The sequence below is a fragment of the Conger conger genome, chromosome 2 (assembly GCF_963514075.1).
Source record: "Conger conger chromosome 2, fConCon1.1, whole genome shotgun sequence".
Lineage (NCBI taxonomy): Eukaryota > Metazoa > Chordata > Actinopteri > Anguilliformes > Congridae > Conger > Conger conger.
In genome coordinates, this window is record NC_083761.1 from 74,194,555 (window position 1) to 74,210,237 (window position 15,683).

At 46.7% G+C, this 15,683-nt stretch overlaps 1 protein-coding gene across 1 annotated transcript in view; it reads left to right on the plus strand.

Moving 5' to 3' along the window:
* sun2 (Sad1 and UNC84 domain containing 2) overlaps positions 1–10,563 on the plus strand; it is an 18,856-nt gene extending 8,293 nt beyond the window's left edge. Inside the window, exons 6-18 of the mRNA XM_061232430.1 lie at positions 501–594; positions 954–1,015; positions 1,600–1,697; positions 3,395–3,550; positions 3,728–3,781; positions 4,026–4,069; positions 4,264–4,414; positions 6,419–6,637; positions 7,888–7,972; positions 9,238–9,353; positions 9,434–9,601; positions 9,709–9,798; positions 10,375–10,563. Of these exons, the coding sequence (XP_061088414.1) occupies positions 501–594; positions 954–1,015; positions 1,600–1,697; positions 3,395–3,550; positions 3,728–3,781; positions 4,026–4,069; positions 4,264–4,414; positions 6,419–6,637; positions 7,888–7,972; positions 9,238–9,353; positions 9,434–9,601; positions 9,709–9,798; positions 10,375–10,497 (1,460 nt within the window). The 3' untranslated portion in view covers positions 10,498–10,563. The remainder of the gene's footprint in view (positions 1–500; positions 595–953; positions 1,016–1,599; positions 1,698–3,394; positions 3,551–3,727; positions 3,782–4,025; positions 4,070–4,263; positions 4,415–6,418; positions 6,638–7,887; positions 7,973–9,237; positions 9,354–9,433; positions 9,602–9,708; positions 9,799–10,374) is intronic.
* The last annotated feature ends 5,120 nt before the right edge of the window (positions 10,564–15,683 follow it).

The following is a 15,683-nucleotide window of genomic DNA, read 5'->3' on the forward strand; positions in this document are numbered from 1 at the left end:
GCCTCTGGGATGATGGTAGTTTGGCCTCTTGTTCTGGGCTGGCTGTTGCCAAACCCAGGGCAGTGCATTAAAAGCTGTCCCTGTAGCTTTGGCTGTGTCCCAGACCGCCGGCTCCCAGGCCTCCCTGTGCACCCTGGGACAGTTTTGGGAAGAGGGATGTGAGCTTTCATCCTGGAGGCCGGCAGAGCTAACGCATCCACACTGTTTCTGTGTGACACAATGCCCTGTACAGTGTCCTGTAGCTAAATGCTGTATGACTGCAAGGATTGTACACCCAAAGAGTCTTAAAGTCTTATTTCTCAAGTAGAAAATGTGATCTTATTTTAAGTTACTGTCAAATTTTCTTGCCCCATTGGCCAATATTGAAATGAGTGAAACTGTCTCACTTCATTTTCAATATTCTTGTCTTCTTTAATAAAATAAAAAAGTACAATTTTAAGTCTAGATGTAAGACTAAAATACTTGACTTTTTTGTTTTTTGTTTTTTATTTACTGCACAGCTCAAATGATGACCATGCTGTTTTGGAAGCTTGGCTCGGCCTGGTACACCCTGACCTCTGGCCTCTCCCTGCTGGATGTCTTCCTGCTCAGCAGGTACCGTTCTCTCTTAAACCTGCCTGTCCCTCCTCCTCTGTCAGGGACAAGGCTGCTGGCTCGCCCCTCTGGAAATGATGAGGTCATATTTAATCCTCTGTTTGGTCTTTACTGTAGTGGCTTTTCTTGTCTTCCTGCTGTCATAGTAATTGTTTCAGGCAGGTGTTCAGTTTCCTCTTTTCCTCCTGTGTGAACTGAACCCAAAGAGTTTTGTAAAGAGCCACACTGCTCATAGGACGGCGGGGCTTGGCTGAACTGAGTCTGCATTGGCTGACTCGCAGAAAGAGGAACCGTGAAGCTGTGATACTTTCAGCTCTCCTGTGGGTGATTGTGTTTGACCGTATCCTGTTTCCACACAGACGCACTGCCGCCGTGAAAAAAGCAGTCCTTCTCTTCTTCCTTTTTGCCTTCCTGCTTCTCGGTGAGTTCTCCGCACACCTGCTGTAGACATTTAGCGAGCGGATTATGCTAATACACGCCCCCCCACACACACACACACACACACACACACTTTCTCTGCAGTTCTTCTGCTGGAGAGTCAGCTACATCACTTTCAGTGTGCTGCGCTGACCTCTCTCAGCGCTAATGTACTGCAGTGTAATGTAAGTCTGTGTACTTGTAATACAAGCCTGCATCCACTTCTCACTCTGTCTCTCACTGTAGCTGAGCATCATGCTAAAGTTTTTGCAGTAGCTGGTGATTACAGCCGTTTAGTAGTCATTTTAAAGTGACTATTTTTAAAGTGTTATTTGAGTGGCAACACACCGTTAAGGCTAAAGCCATAGGTGTGAAGTTACGCAATCTTTTAATGCACTGAAGAGTGCATTTTAGTCTTTGTGTGTATGTGTGTATATCAGAAACTCCACTCTCTCCTTTCTTCCCCCTCTCTCCCTCTCTCTCCCACTCCCTCCCTCCCTCCCCCCACCCTCCCTCCCCTCTCTCTCCCTGTCCCCCCTCCTCTTTCTCTCTCTCTCTCTCTCCCTCTCCCTCCCTCTCTCTGTACAGCCGTATGGTACTGGTATCCCCACATCTCCTGCTTCTTCACCCTGAGAGCGATGAAATCTACACCCGTTGTCTCTGCACCAGTCAGCACCATCCCACAGGTGTGTCTGTCCGTCTGTCCGTCTGTCTGTCTGCTTCCAGCGCACCACTGTACCGCTACGATTCCCTGAGGCCCCACTGTTACACTGTGTCCGGCACCATTCCTCCACATTCCCGCCACACCAGTAGGCTGTTCCCAGCGGTCAGGTGGAGCAGTTGTAGTCAGTTGGTGTAGCTGTTATTAGTTGGTTTGGCTGTAGTCAGTTGGTGTAGCTGTAGTTAGTGCAGCTATAGTTAGTTAGTGTAGCTGTAGTTAGTTGGTGGAGCTGTAGTTAGTGCAGCTGTAGTCAGTTGGTGTAGCTGTAGTTAGTTGGTTTGACTGTAGTCAGTTGGTGTAGCTGTAGTTAGTGCAGCTGTAGTCAGTTGGTGTAGCTGTAGTTAGTTGGTTTTTCTGTAGTTAGTTGGTTTGGCTGTAGTCAGTTGGTGTAGCTGTAGTTAGTGCAGCTGTAGTTAGTTGGTGTAGCTGTAGTTAGTTGGTGGAGCTGTAGTTAGTTGGTGTAGCGGTAGTCAGTTGGTGTAGCTGTAGTTAGTGCAGCTGTAGTTAGTTGGTGTAGCGGTAGTCAGTTGGTGTAGCTGTAGTTAGTGCAGCTGTAGTTGGTGTAGCTGCAGTTAGTTGGTGTAGCGGTAGTCAGTTGGTGTAGCTGTAGATAGTGCAGCTGTAGTTAGTTGGTGTAGCGGTAGTCAGTTGGTGTAGCTGTAGTTAGTGCAGCTGTAGTTAGTTGGTGTAGCTGTAGTTAGTGCAGCTGTAGTTAGTTGGTGTAGCTGTAGTTAGTTTGTGCAGCTGTAGTCAGTTGGTCTAGCTGTAGTCAGTTGGTGTAGCTGGGGTTAGTGTAGCTGTAGTTAGTTGGTGTAGCGGTAGTCAGTTGGTGTAGCTATAGTTAGTTGGTTTTGCTGTAGTTAGTTTGTGCAGCTGTAGTTAGTTTGTGCAGCTGTAGTCAGTTGGTGTAGCTGTAGTTAGTTGGTTTTGCTGTAGTTAGTTAGTGCAGCTGTAGTTAGTTGGTGTAGCTGTAGTCAGTTGGTGTAGCTGTAGTTAGTTGGTGTAGCTGTAGTCAGTTGGTGTAGCTATAGTTAGTTGGTGTAGCTGTAGTTAGTGCAGCTGTAGTTAGTTGGTGTAGCTGTAGTTAGTGTAGCTGTAGTTAGTTGGTGTAGCTGTAGTCAGTTGGTGTAGCTATAGTTAGTTGGTTTTGCTGTAGTTAGTGCAGCTGTAGTTAGTTGGTGTAGCTGTAGTCAGTTGGTGTAGCTGTAGTTAGTGTAGCTGTAGTTAGTTGGTGTAGCTGTAGTCAGTTGGTGTAGCTGTAGTTATTGTAGCTGTAGTTAGTCGGTGTAGCTGTAGTCAGTTGGTGTCCTGTGTCTGGCCTCCCGCGGTCCACATGACCACACATGCACACATATCCTCATTGTGTTACCCGTAGCCCCACCCACAGGTCACGCTGCGTGTGTGTGATTACACTGAGCACACACCGTTCACTGACCACAGCTCTCATTAGTCATCTGTGCCAGGTCGGCCATCTTTGATCCCCCTGCAGTGTGAGTCACACACGGCGGTGTCATCAATCGCTCATTCGCCATGCTCTCATCCTCTCAACCCTCTCAGTTCTGCCCTTACCGTCCCCTCCCTCTCTCTCCCTCCCTCTCTCTCCCTCTCTCTCTCTCTTCCTGTTTGTTTTACCCGGCTTGTCCCTCTCTCCTGCCTGTGCAGGGCGTTGCCGTGACTCCCGGCCTGTCTGACCTCCGGGATGAGATCAACAGCCGCTTCCGGGAGAGAGAGGCCAGGTGGACGGAGGAGAGGGAGAAGGCGATGCACGAGGAGGAGAGATGGAGGGAGGAGAGAGGTAGAGAGCAGAAGAACATGCTGGTAAGCACACGGGGAGGAGAGAGAGAGGGTGAGAGAGAGAAATGGTGGTTTACCTGTACGGCAGCATGCAGTTTGCAAGTTTAATTTCAGCTTAATTTCTTGGAACGGTATTTTACCAATTTCATTTCATTTTAAAGGTTTAACTGGTGCTTCTGCTTGTCTGTCTGTCTCTGCCAGAGAGAGCTCACACAGCTGAAGCAGGACGGAGACAAACTAAAGCTCTTTTCAGAGGTAAACAGGCTGAATCTGATAGCACAAATGTTTCCACATGTTACCCTGTCTCACTCCAATGGAGAGCTGTACTCCACACTCATCTGTGCTGCATGTAGCCTACACCCGTGTACTATTAGCATGGACGTACACCGAGGGAACAGGCTTTGCACAGTGTAAAATAAATATCATGCTATTATTCAGAAGAAAAAGAGAAATGCTGTATCAGAAACACTTTGTCCTGTGCCTATTTATTTCCTCCAAGACACTGAAGACGGAAATAAGAGACTTGCAGCAAACGGTTAAGAGGTGAGTTAATCCGTCAGTATTTGTCCCACTGTGTCCGTTTTGTGTCTTATTGCTCATGCCCTGTATTGGTTTATTCTTTGTTAAGTGTAAGTCTCTGTGAGCAGCTGTGACTAGCACGGAGTACTAAACGATCGCTTGTCTCCTGAATGTGGACTCTTCCTGTTACCTGACCCGTGGTCTCTGCCTCCCCCTAGTGGTGACGTTGAGCATCGCAGCAGACTCGGGCAGGAAACGGCAGGACTGGACAGGCAGATATCCGACCTGAGGGCTGAACTGACCTCGCTCCACAGCGCAACAGATTCACTGCAGCAGCGAGTGGACTCCCAGGAAGCAAATAATGCTAAGGTAGTGTGCTATAAAGCTAATTATATAAGACATTATAGTACTGAACACATTAGATAATGCACAACACAGAGCCTGAGGGACCTGAGGGACACTGTCACACTAAGACTAAGGCAGCACAACACATTAGCATTCAGAATAGCATTCTCTATACGTAAAACATTATGAGCAATGTATCGATCGCTGAACATACACCTTTCTGAGTTCCGATAGCTACATGATCTTACTTTTCAATTTTTTAAAACTCTCCACAAGTCTGAGTGTGTCTGCTATTAGAGCCCTGGTGTCAAACTCCAGTCCTGGAGGGCCTCAGCATCTGCAGATTTAACTCCAGTACTGGAGGGCCACAGTGTCTGCGGGTTTAACTCAATCCTGGAGGGGCGCAGTGTCTGCAGGTTTAACTCCAGTCCTGGAGGACTGCAGTGTCTGCAGGTTTAACTCCAGTCCTGGAGGACTGCGGTGTCTGCAGGTTTAACTCCAGTCCTGGAGGGCCGCGGTGTCTGCAGGTTTAACTCTAGTCCCGGAGGGCCGCTGCCTCTGCTGGTTTAACTCCAGTCCTGGAGGGGCGCAGTTGTGATGGTGTTAAAGCTGTGAGCTGACGTAGCCTTGGCCCTCAGACTCTAGTTGTGATGGTGTTAAAGCTGTGAGCTGATGTAGCCTTGGCCCTCAGACTCTAGTTGTGATGGTGTTAATGCTGTGAGCTGACATAGTCTCTGTGCCTCAGACTCTAGTTGTGATGGTGCTAAAGCTGTGAGCTGATGTAGCCTTGGCCCTCAGACTCTAGTTGTGATGGTGTTAATGCTGTGAGCTGACATAGTCTCTGTGCCTCAGACTCTAGTTGTGATGGTGCTAAAGCTGTGAGCTGATGTAGCCTTGGCCCTCAGACTCTAGTTGTGATGGTGTTAATGCTGTGAGCTGACGTAGCCTTGGCCCTCAGACTCTAGTTGTGATGGTGTTAATGCTGTGAGCTGACGTAGTCTCTGTGCTTCAGACTCTAGTTGTGATGGTGCTAAAGCTGTGAGCTGACGTAGCCTTGGCCCTCAGACTCTAGTTATGATGGTGTTAAAGCTGTGAGCTGACATAGTCTCTGTGCTTCAGACTCTAGTTGTGATGGTGTTAAAGCTGTGAGCTGACGTAGCCTTGGCCCTCAGACTCTAGTTGTGATGGTGTTAAAGCTGTGAGCTGACATAGTCTCTGTGCCTCAGACTCTAGTTGTGATGGTGTTAAAGCTGTGAGCTGACGTAGCCTTGGCCCTCAGACTCTAGTTATGATGGTGTTAAAGCTGTGAGCTGACGTAGTCTCTGTGCTTCAGACTCTAGTTGTGATGGTGCTAAAGCTGTGAGCTGACGTAGCCTTGGCCCTCAGACTCTAGTTGTGATGGTGCTAAAGCTGTGAGCTGACGTAGTCTCTGTGCTTCAGACTCTAGTTGTGATGGTGTTAATGCTGTGAGCTGACAGTCTCTGTGCTTATGACTCTAGTTGTGATGGTGTTAAAGCTGTGAGCTGACGTAGCCTTGGCCCTCAGACTCTAGTTGTGATGGTGCTAAAGCTGTGAGCTGACGTAGTCTCTGTGCTTCAGACTCTAGTTGTGATGGTGTTAATGCTGTGAGCTGACGTAGCCTCTGTGCTTCAGGCTCTAGTTGTGATGGTGTTAAAGCTGTGAGCTGACATAGTCTCTGTGCTTCAGACTCTAGTTGTGATGGTGTTAAAGCTGTGAGCTGACATAGTCTCTGTGCTTATGACTCTAGTTGTGATGGTGTTAAAGCTGTGAGCTGACATAGTCTCTGTGCTTCAGACTCTAGTTGTGATGGTGTTAAAGCTGTGAGCTGACGTAGCCTTGGCCCTCAGACTCTAGTTGTGATGGTGCTAAAGCTGTGAGCTGACATAGTCTCTGTGCTTCAGACTCTAGTTGTGATGGTGTTAAAGCTGTGAGCTGACGTAGCCTTGGCCCTCAGACTCTAGTTGTGATGGTGCTAAAGCTGTGAGCTGACGTAGCCTTGGCCCTCAGATGCAGGCGGAGCTGTCCGCGTGGCTGGTGGAGCAGCTGTCCTCCGGATCTCTCGGCGCGGGGCTGGTGATGCAGCCCGAGCTGCAGGGGGCGCTAGAGGGCCTGGAGAAGAGGCTGCTGGACCGCCTGGCGGAGGACGGGGTGAAGAACAGGGGCGAGGCCTGGAGGAGCGTGGGGGAGACCCTGCAGCGAGAGGGGGCGGGGGCCGTCACTGTGCAGGTGAGTCGGGGTAGGAGTCACAACGCTTCGGATTCAACTACTTTCTGTCCTCGATTGATCTTGCCTGGTGCAATTAAGCCAAGCAAGAAGGTGGGGTTTGCACTTTTGGAGAGTCGTTCATAGGTTCCAGACAAGCTCAGTGAAGCGTAGAGGTATTTGACTGCTCCGGGACCCCAGGTCGTGAAAGCAGGTTAGAAACAGAGATTCCCGTCACTCCCTAAAGAAATGCGCTCCTTTCAAACATCCGTCTGGAATCGGAAATTAGACCTAACGGTCCCGGACGTAATTAGATTACCTCGGGAGAGGCCTGCTTCTTCTGATGCCTGGAGCCCCGTTCTGTCTGAGCCGTCTGCTCTCAGCTCAGCAATGATGTCACTCGCACGAGATACCGCTTTCTCGTTCCGACCGTTGCCTTTTCGGGAGATCACGTTGTGCTGTGATTTCATGATCGAGTGTAGCGCTGGGCCTGCCTCCTTCAGCTGTGTGTCAATTGCATTTATCACACATCGTGATTTACGCATCACATGCCTTCAAAACCACGTGAATCAGTAACGTATTTGTTTGTTTTTTTTACTGTGTGGGGTTGAGTTTCACACACAGCTTCTAGTGTTCTAACTGTAGCAATAATAACAGTTAGGCTAATTATGACCAGTATCAGGGAAGAGAACAGTTACAGGATAGAGGTAAAGAAAGTTAAATGTGCATTATAGTTATTTTACAGGTGGTGAATGCGAGGACATTCTGTTTAGCTGTGTGTGCAGTTCTCAGCTAGTTTAGCCACAGTAGTGGCATGTTTATAGCAGGGCCAGTGTTACAGGGTACTGTGCAGTAAATAGAGGCCTCCATGTTCTGACTGCCAAATAGTTACAGAAGCAGGGATCTTTATCCAGTGACGCATACAATCTCCCTTTGTGCAGCTGTGCAGATTTTCAATGGCAGTGCCCCACCTGATTTGAGCCCCTTTTGATTCAATCCCAGTTCCCTACACATTATACTGTACTGCCTCCAAGGGCGTGGTAACCCGGGCCTCACACACACGCACACACACACGCACACACACACACACACGCGTGCGCACAAACACACACACACGCGCACACACAAACACAAACATACACACATGCACACACACACGCGCGCACGCTCAAACACACACGCACGCTCACACACACACACACACCCCCCCTTCTGTCCAGTCATTATTGGTGTTTGGTGACTGTGTGTGTGTGTGTATGTGTGTGTTTTGACAGGATGTTCATCAGATTGTGCACAGAGCGCTGAGTCTGTACCGGGCGGATGGCATCGGCATGGTGGACTTTGCCCTGGAGTCCTCAGGTACGTCACCGCTCCGAGCCCCGCTCCAGCGCTGGAATCGGCTCTGTCTCTGTTCAGTTAACAGTAAATTAAACTCACTTCAGTTCAAATCAGCCCTTAATGTACCTTGCAGATTTTTCAGGTGATGAGTTGAATTTCAATTTCGTTTTCTCAGTTGACTGAATTGAGATGGGATTGGTCCCAACCCTTGCTGAATGAATGTCAGGATTTAGCTTGTGTGAATTGGGTCCAGACCTGGGGCCTGTATCACAAAGCAGGATTGCCGAGTTAGCTGGATAACTGCGCTGAGTAAAAACCCCAGAACCCTCCCAAATCAGGAACATGGACTGAAATAGAAAGAGCTGTTCTGGGCTTTACTCCAGCTACACACCAGCTAACTTAGTAATGCTGCTACATGATACAGGGCCCTTCAGCACTCTGCTGAATGTCATTTATACAGCTGGGTGTGTACTGAAGCAGCTCAGGTTAAGTACCTTTCTCAAGAGTACAGCAGTGAAGCACAGCCTGGGACTCAGAGCTGCTACAGCAGGCCTTGTACATGCTCCACGTCAGGAGCGCTAATGCACATTCTGGACGTGCGCGAGCTCTTTTGCTTGCATACCGCACCCGCTTTTACCGGCTTCTTTTAGCGGTTATAAACTGTTCATCCACAAGGTGGCAGCAGAGGCTAACCTGGAAGTGCGGTGGAGTATCTTGCTATAAATACCTTGGGATCTGGCTTAATGATAAGCTTAGTGTTGAATCGTATGTAGAGAGGCTGATTAAGAAACTGAGAACATAGTTGGGCTCTATTTCTGAATAAATGTTGTTTTAGTTATAAAACAAACCAAGAGGAAACTTATCTCCGTTTTTGACCTGTTTCAGACTATTAAGTCCTTAACCCATCTTGTCTCTGATATAAGTGTTTTGGGTTGACTTCTTTACATCTCCACAGATTGATCCACTGGAACATATTCAGCTCTAAAACAATAATTGGTCTACTTCCTTCCTGCCTCAACTGTCTGCTAATTAGAAATTCACATAGTTGTCACCATCACTCTGGTGATGTGATACTGTTTAATGTCCCCCGTCCCTCTACTGAATTTGTAAAGCTGGGCTTCAGATATTGTGCACCTTAGAGTTACGCAGGGTTACGCATTTTCCCACACAGGAACAGGAGAAATACGGGAAAAACAGGAAATTGCATCATTGTGCCTGTTGTTTATGTAGAGTATGTGAAAGCCTGTAGGGTTTGACGAGGTCTTCTACCGCTCTGCCCCGCTCAGGTGCAAGTGTGGTCAACACGCGGTGTTCAGAGACATACCGCACCAGATCAGCCTGCCTCAGCCTGTTCGGAATCCCCCTGTGGTACCACTCTGAGAGTCCCCGCACGGTCATACAGGTAACGCCCTGTCTGTGTGTTAACACGGTCATACGGGTGACGCACTCTCTGTGTGTTAACACGGCTCTCTCTCTTTACAGCCGGAGGTGTACCCAGGGAAGTGCTGGGCGTTTCGGGGTGGGCAGGGCTTCATCATGATCGCCCTGTCCTACCCGGTCCACATCACCCACGTGACCCTGGAGCACCTGCCCAAAACGCTGTCCCCCTCCGGACGCATCGACAGCGCCCCCAAAGACTTCTCCGTCTACGTGAGTCCCCCGACATAACCCGCCTACCTCAGCCCTGCTGCACACTCTGTCCTGCTCATTTCTGCCTGTGTGTTCTGCGTGTGAGTTCATGTCTTTGCTTCTTCCAGGGAATGGCCCATGAAAAGGATGAAGGCGCATTTCTGGGCTCCTTCACCTACGACCAGGATGGAGAGCCCATTCAGACCTTCGCCCTGCCGGTGAGACTGGGGCACCACACCTATCCACGAGGGGAGGCTCCAAGGAAAACCTTATCATTCAGAAAGCCATGTGTTATTTAGCTGACGCTCTTATCCAAAGCCACTTACAGTTGATTAGACAATCCCCCTGGAGCAATTTTGGGTTCTAGGCCTTTGCTCAGGGGCCCATGCAGATCTTATCATGGCTACACCGGGGCTTGAACCACCAACCTTCCGGGTCCCAGTCACGCACCTCAGCCGCTAGGCTACAGGCTGCCCTGACATTAGTGTTCGGGGATGCTGCCCAATTAGCTAGGATACTATTCTTTACACCCAGAAGTGTTGTCATACATGATGGTGTGATGTCCCGGTGAGATATGAAGGTGGTATTGCCACACAGATGGTCTAGCGGTTGATACAGTGAAGGATGTTTAGTGCTGTGCTCTGACAAGGGTCTGCTTATGGAAGCACGAGCTGGGACTTGGCGTGAGAACAAAATCTCTCTCTCTCTCCTCTGTCTCTCTCTCCTCTCTCTCTCCTCTGTCTCTCTCTCTCTCTCTCTCTCTCCTCTGTCTCTCTCTCCTCTCTCTCTCTCAGGACTCACCGGAGGGGGTCTATCGGATGGTGGAGCTGAGAGTCCTCAGTAACTGGGGTCACCTGGAGTACACCTGTGTGTATCGCTTTAGAGTGCACGGCTCGCCCTGGTCCACAGGAGAGTGACAGACAGGCACCTGAGTGTGTGTGAGTGTGTGTATGTGTGTGTGTGTGTGTGAGTGAGTAAGTGAGTGAGTGTGTGTGTGAGTGTGTGTGTCTGTGTGTGTGTGTGTGTGTATGTGTGTGAGTGAGTGAGTGTGTGAGTGAGTGTGTGAGTGAGTGAGTGAGTGTGTGAGTGAGTGTGTGAGTGTGTGTGTAAGTGAGTGAGTGAGTGAGTGATTGAGTGTGTGTGTGTGTGTGAGTGTGAGTGAGTGTGTGTGAGTGAGTGTGTGATTGAGTGAGAGTGTGTGTGTGTGAGTGAGTGTGTTGAGTGTATGTGTGAGTGAGTGAGTGAGTGAGTGTGTTGAATGTGTGTGTGAGTGAGTGAGTGATTGAGTGTGTGTGTGTGTGTGAGCGTGAGTGAGTGTGTGAGTGAGTGAGTGTGTTGTGAGTGAGTGTGAGTGAGTGAGTGAGTGAGTGTGTGTGAGTGTGTGTGAGTGAGTGTGAGTGAGTGAGTGAGTGAGTGAGTGAGTGAGTGTGTGTGAGTGTGAGTGAGTGTGTGTGAGTGTGAGTGAGTGAGTGAGTGTGAGTGAGTGAGTGAGAGTGAGAGTGAGAGTGAGTGTGAGTGAGTGTGAGTGAGTGTGAGTGAGTGAGTGTGTGAGTGAGTGAGTGTGTGTGAGTGAGTGAGCGTGTGTGTGTGTGATTGAGTGAGAGTGTGTGTGTGTGTGTGTGATTGAGTGAGAGTGTGTGTGTGGCTTTAGAGTACACATCCCTGATTCACCGGAGAGTGGCACACAGGCTCTAGAGCGAGGCTATTTTTCATATGCAAAAATAATACAAAAATAAAAGGTTTAGTGAAGGTAGACACTTGGTACTGTGCACATTTCACAACACGCAAAGGGCTGTCTTGCTCACAGGTCGTCTGTCTCTTGGGCTATGCTCCATACTGGCTGTCGCACAGTGCTAACATTTAATGCTTAACAACTGCCTCAAACAACCTTTGCAAAAGCTACTTTCTGTACTTCCATATGCTCTTGTGCCCCGGAGGCCATGATTAAGCAGTGGCAAAGGCACATACGCACACACTTGTACGCAGACAGACACACTCGCACGCACACAGAATGCATGTACACACACCGATGGAACAATGTACATGTATTGCCAGAACATTTAATATCCTCCAGTCTGGGAGCAGAAATAATAAGGATTTAGATGTATATTTTGACATTTTGCACTATTTGAAACGTATCATTGTATAGTCATTGCTGTTTGAGTTCATTTCTTTTTGTTAAGTTATATTTGGCTTTGCACTTGAACCTGCATTTGGCTTTGTATTTATGAATGACATTCACTCTGGCTTGCTATTTTTGGTACTCTGTGGAAGTAAGAATAGTAGTATGTTTTTATTCATATTTAAAGGCAAGGTACAGAACCATGTTGGTGTTTTTCACCATCAACATCTTTTAGAAATGCAAGTCGTGTCCTTTCAAAAATAATGTCTTGAAAATAGGTTACGTTAAAGAAATAAGTCAGGTTTAAAGTATTGTTAAACAAAATTTTCAAAAAGAGCAGTGGAGCATATGAGACAGGCAGACAGATAGGTATTTGTACGTTCCGCTTAAAATGCAGCTGCATTCATAAAGAAATGTGGTCCAAACGTGTCTGAAAAATGCATGAAGTCGAAGTCTATTTTTATACTCACTTAGCTCTCTGAATCAAACCTTTAAGCGCTCAGTGCCATAATTACACTGGGGTGGAGACTGACTGCAACAGAATGATCATTCACATTAAGCTCTGTGTGTGTTGAGTCTTGCTACTTCTTGTACAGTATTCGTTTTTGGAGAGCGGTTGAGTGTTTCTTCTGTGCACTCCGTCCTTCCGAAGGGCACCGATATGTACTGCAGGGAAACTGCCGCACAGTAAAATGTCAAATTGACGAGCAAACCTCCGAATGTGGCTCAGCTTGTGCAGCTGTGTTACGAGACCATTCTCATCAGTGCTTTCCAAAATGAGATGACTTTTAAATACTTGAATCTGCACCCGAATATTCAGTCAGTGTTGAGTGTGTTGATATGAGTGATATTTCTAAGCTACAACTGAATGGGTCACCAGAAAATGTTTTGCCTCTTACTATGTTTTTGTTTGTGTTTTCAGTTTTTCAGTTCAGCACATTGTAAAACAAATATGAAAGTTTAATTTCCTTTTTGCCATAAAAACCCAAATTTCAGGAAGGCGGTGCATTCCATGTTTTAGGGTGTATTGAGTTTGTGTTACGTTTTTGTTTTGGGTTTTTGCCATGGCTTATTGTAGCCCAGGTTAACAGTATAGTAAAGGTTGAGTGTGCAGTTTAGTCCGAGCTGTTACAAAGACAGTGTGTTGCTCATGACAATTCATTTCAGTTTGCACTTCACTGGTTTTTTTGAAGTTACGTTTTTCTATGCAGCTTTCAATCTTTTAATGTAGTTGACCGTGATGCACTAGATGTACAGCTGATTTTGACAGACTTGTGAATGTCTTCCAGGTTTGATTGTGTTTGTCCATAGCTTTATGAAAGCAGGCTTAAATACGTATGCTGACGCAGTGTGTCTGTTGGCAAAAGCACATGCTGGGCCCTGAGGTTAGATCGGTTATGTCTTAGGTTATTGGTCTTAACCTGTTTTCAGTCATTTTCCTTGGTTACATTACATTACATTATTGGCATTTGGCAGATGCTCTTATCCAGAGCGACGTACAGTTGATTAGGCTAAGAGGGAGACAATCCTCCCCTGGAGCAATGCAGGGTTAAGGGCCTTGCTCAAGGGCCCAATGGCTGTGCGGATCTTATTGTGGTTACACCAGGATTAGAACCACCTACCTTGCGTGTCCCAGTCATTTACCTTAACCACTACGCTACAGGCCGCCCCTGGTTATCAGTACAGCATTTCATTCACAAAATACTAGTACCATCAGATATCGCTAACCGTCCTCAAGGGCCATTGAGTGAGGAATAGTATTATTTTTATTTGAATTGTAAAGCTGTCCACATTACCTTTTTCGTCCTCCCCACTAACACGGCAATGCACAGAAGTACACATTGTTATTCCGAGCTGTGCTGAAAGGTAATCTGGTACTTTTTTTTAAGTGTACTTAGTGATTAAAACTATTTTAGATTTTTCTATTGAATTTATTGTTGAATCTCCCTAACATGACATGAAGATGCTGTGTGTTATTTGCCAATTGACACGTCAGATAAGTCAGGTACACTTGGTAATCAAGGAAAATGAATGAAAACGGGTTGAGACCAATAATCAGTTTAAAGGAAGGTTTTCCGCCCCACCTCATTTCAGGTCACCCCACCGCTGCCACTGGGTTCATTCTGCTGGAGCAGGGTTGATTTATAGTGTTGACCTTTCAGAAGTCACATTTTGCACAGTACTGACTACAACAGTCATATGAGAGAACTGAAACGGCTTACTAGCTGACCAGGATCCTTGGCCAGGAACCAAGAAACTTCTTGTTTTGTTATTTCAATCTCACAGTTTAACTGGAACTTAACATTTCAGTAGTGTTCAGCAGAAAAGCATCATGTTAAAAAGAAGCGTTGCTTCATTAGCGAATAGCATCCCCATGCTACTCACCTACACATATAGTGAGCAGAGATGGGGTTCTCCTCTCAGCACTAAGTTATAAAGTGTGTAAAATGTACTCAAGCTCTAGAGCTCTCAGTATGTAAAGCATATGCTCCAAGCTCTAGGTCTGCACTGGTGATTTAGGAAAACCTGTGCTGTTGTTTTTCCCTCTATCGTTATTGTTTTGAAAACACCATCAGGTGTTAAGGTTAAAGTTGGGATGTAGTGTTCAGTAGACCGTAGTCCCGACTGGACTTGGGCAGGTCAGGGTGTAGACACATTGCCTTAACAGACAGGGTGTTCGGACCAAAGTGCTCTTTCCATGTGTCACACGTAAGACAGGGTATATGTCTTCATTATTTACTAAGGTTTTTCTTGAACTAAAATAGTGCATCTCTGTGTTTGTTTATTTAATGCTGCCCATAACCAAAAAAAACCTTCCATTGCTTTCTTTCATGAATAAATGTTTGTAATAAACCCTGTTACTGGCTGTGGTGTCATCATTTAAATGTTATTTTTACAGGTATTTTGTCATGTGCTGGCATTAGAGGTGTACCAGCAAGTAATATTCAAATAAGTTTTTGTGTTATAACGTTTTGGCTTCGACCCCATCTCCCCAAGCACTTTTCATCTGCAGATTTTGGAGGTTTGGGTTTTTGGGTTTTACTCAATGTAGTTATGCAGCTGACTCGGCAATCCAGAGCCTGTTTTAAACCTCACAGACCCGTCTAATTCGCTACATTATATTAACAGTTACCCTCAACCTAGTGCATGCTGCCTCCACTGTCGAGCCCAGCACATCTGACTTACCAACACCGAGCAAGGCGTTCCTGCCTCTGAGTCGGTGGCAGAAAACTTGCGTCCTGTACAAAATCCGGACACACCAGCCCAGCCGTGTTCGCTCCTGACCGAAATATGGTTAGGCCATTCCAGCCAATTTTAAGTAGTTATCCCAAGCGCCCATTTGTACAAACTGTTAGAAACTTAAGTGCAGGCTGGTACCGGTCTCAACCATGCCTAGAATATTCTGCCCCGCATGATGCCTGCTTTTGCTTTGACGGTCGTACATTTTCCAATTCCGAACGAGAGGACATATTCACGAAACGTGGATACACACTACTTGGACGACACGGTGGTTTCCTTAAACATGCCTACGTGGCAGGAATACCAGCGTTGGCCAGAGACAGGTGAAAGTATTATGCAGCTCCTGGGTCAAAAAAAAATATATATATATATATATATAAAATGAATAATAATACTAAAAATAAATTGCATTTGCTTATCATATTGGACCTAGACATCCTTCTATTCTCGGCAGAACTATCCTAGTTCATCACGCGGGCGCTGCCCGACCCTGTAAATTATATCCTACTTGTAGCCTGCTGAACCAAACCAAAGTTTTCCTCTGTAGGTCATCATACAAATGTTCATCATAAAATCTAAATCTAAATTTTACAGTTTAATTCACTGTTTATTTTTCAAGGAGTAATGGCCCCGAACCCAAACATGCTGTAATTGTATTCCTTTTGTGGTGAATAATTCACTCAATTATTTCTGTGCGCCATTAATACTTCCTCACATATTTAATAGGTTTTGATATGTTAG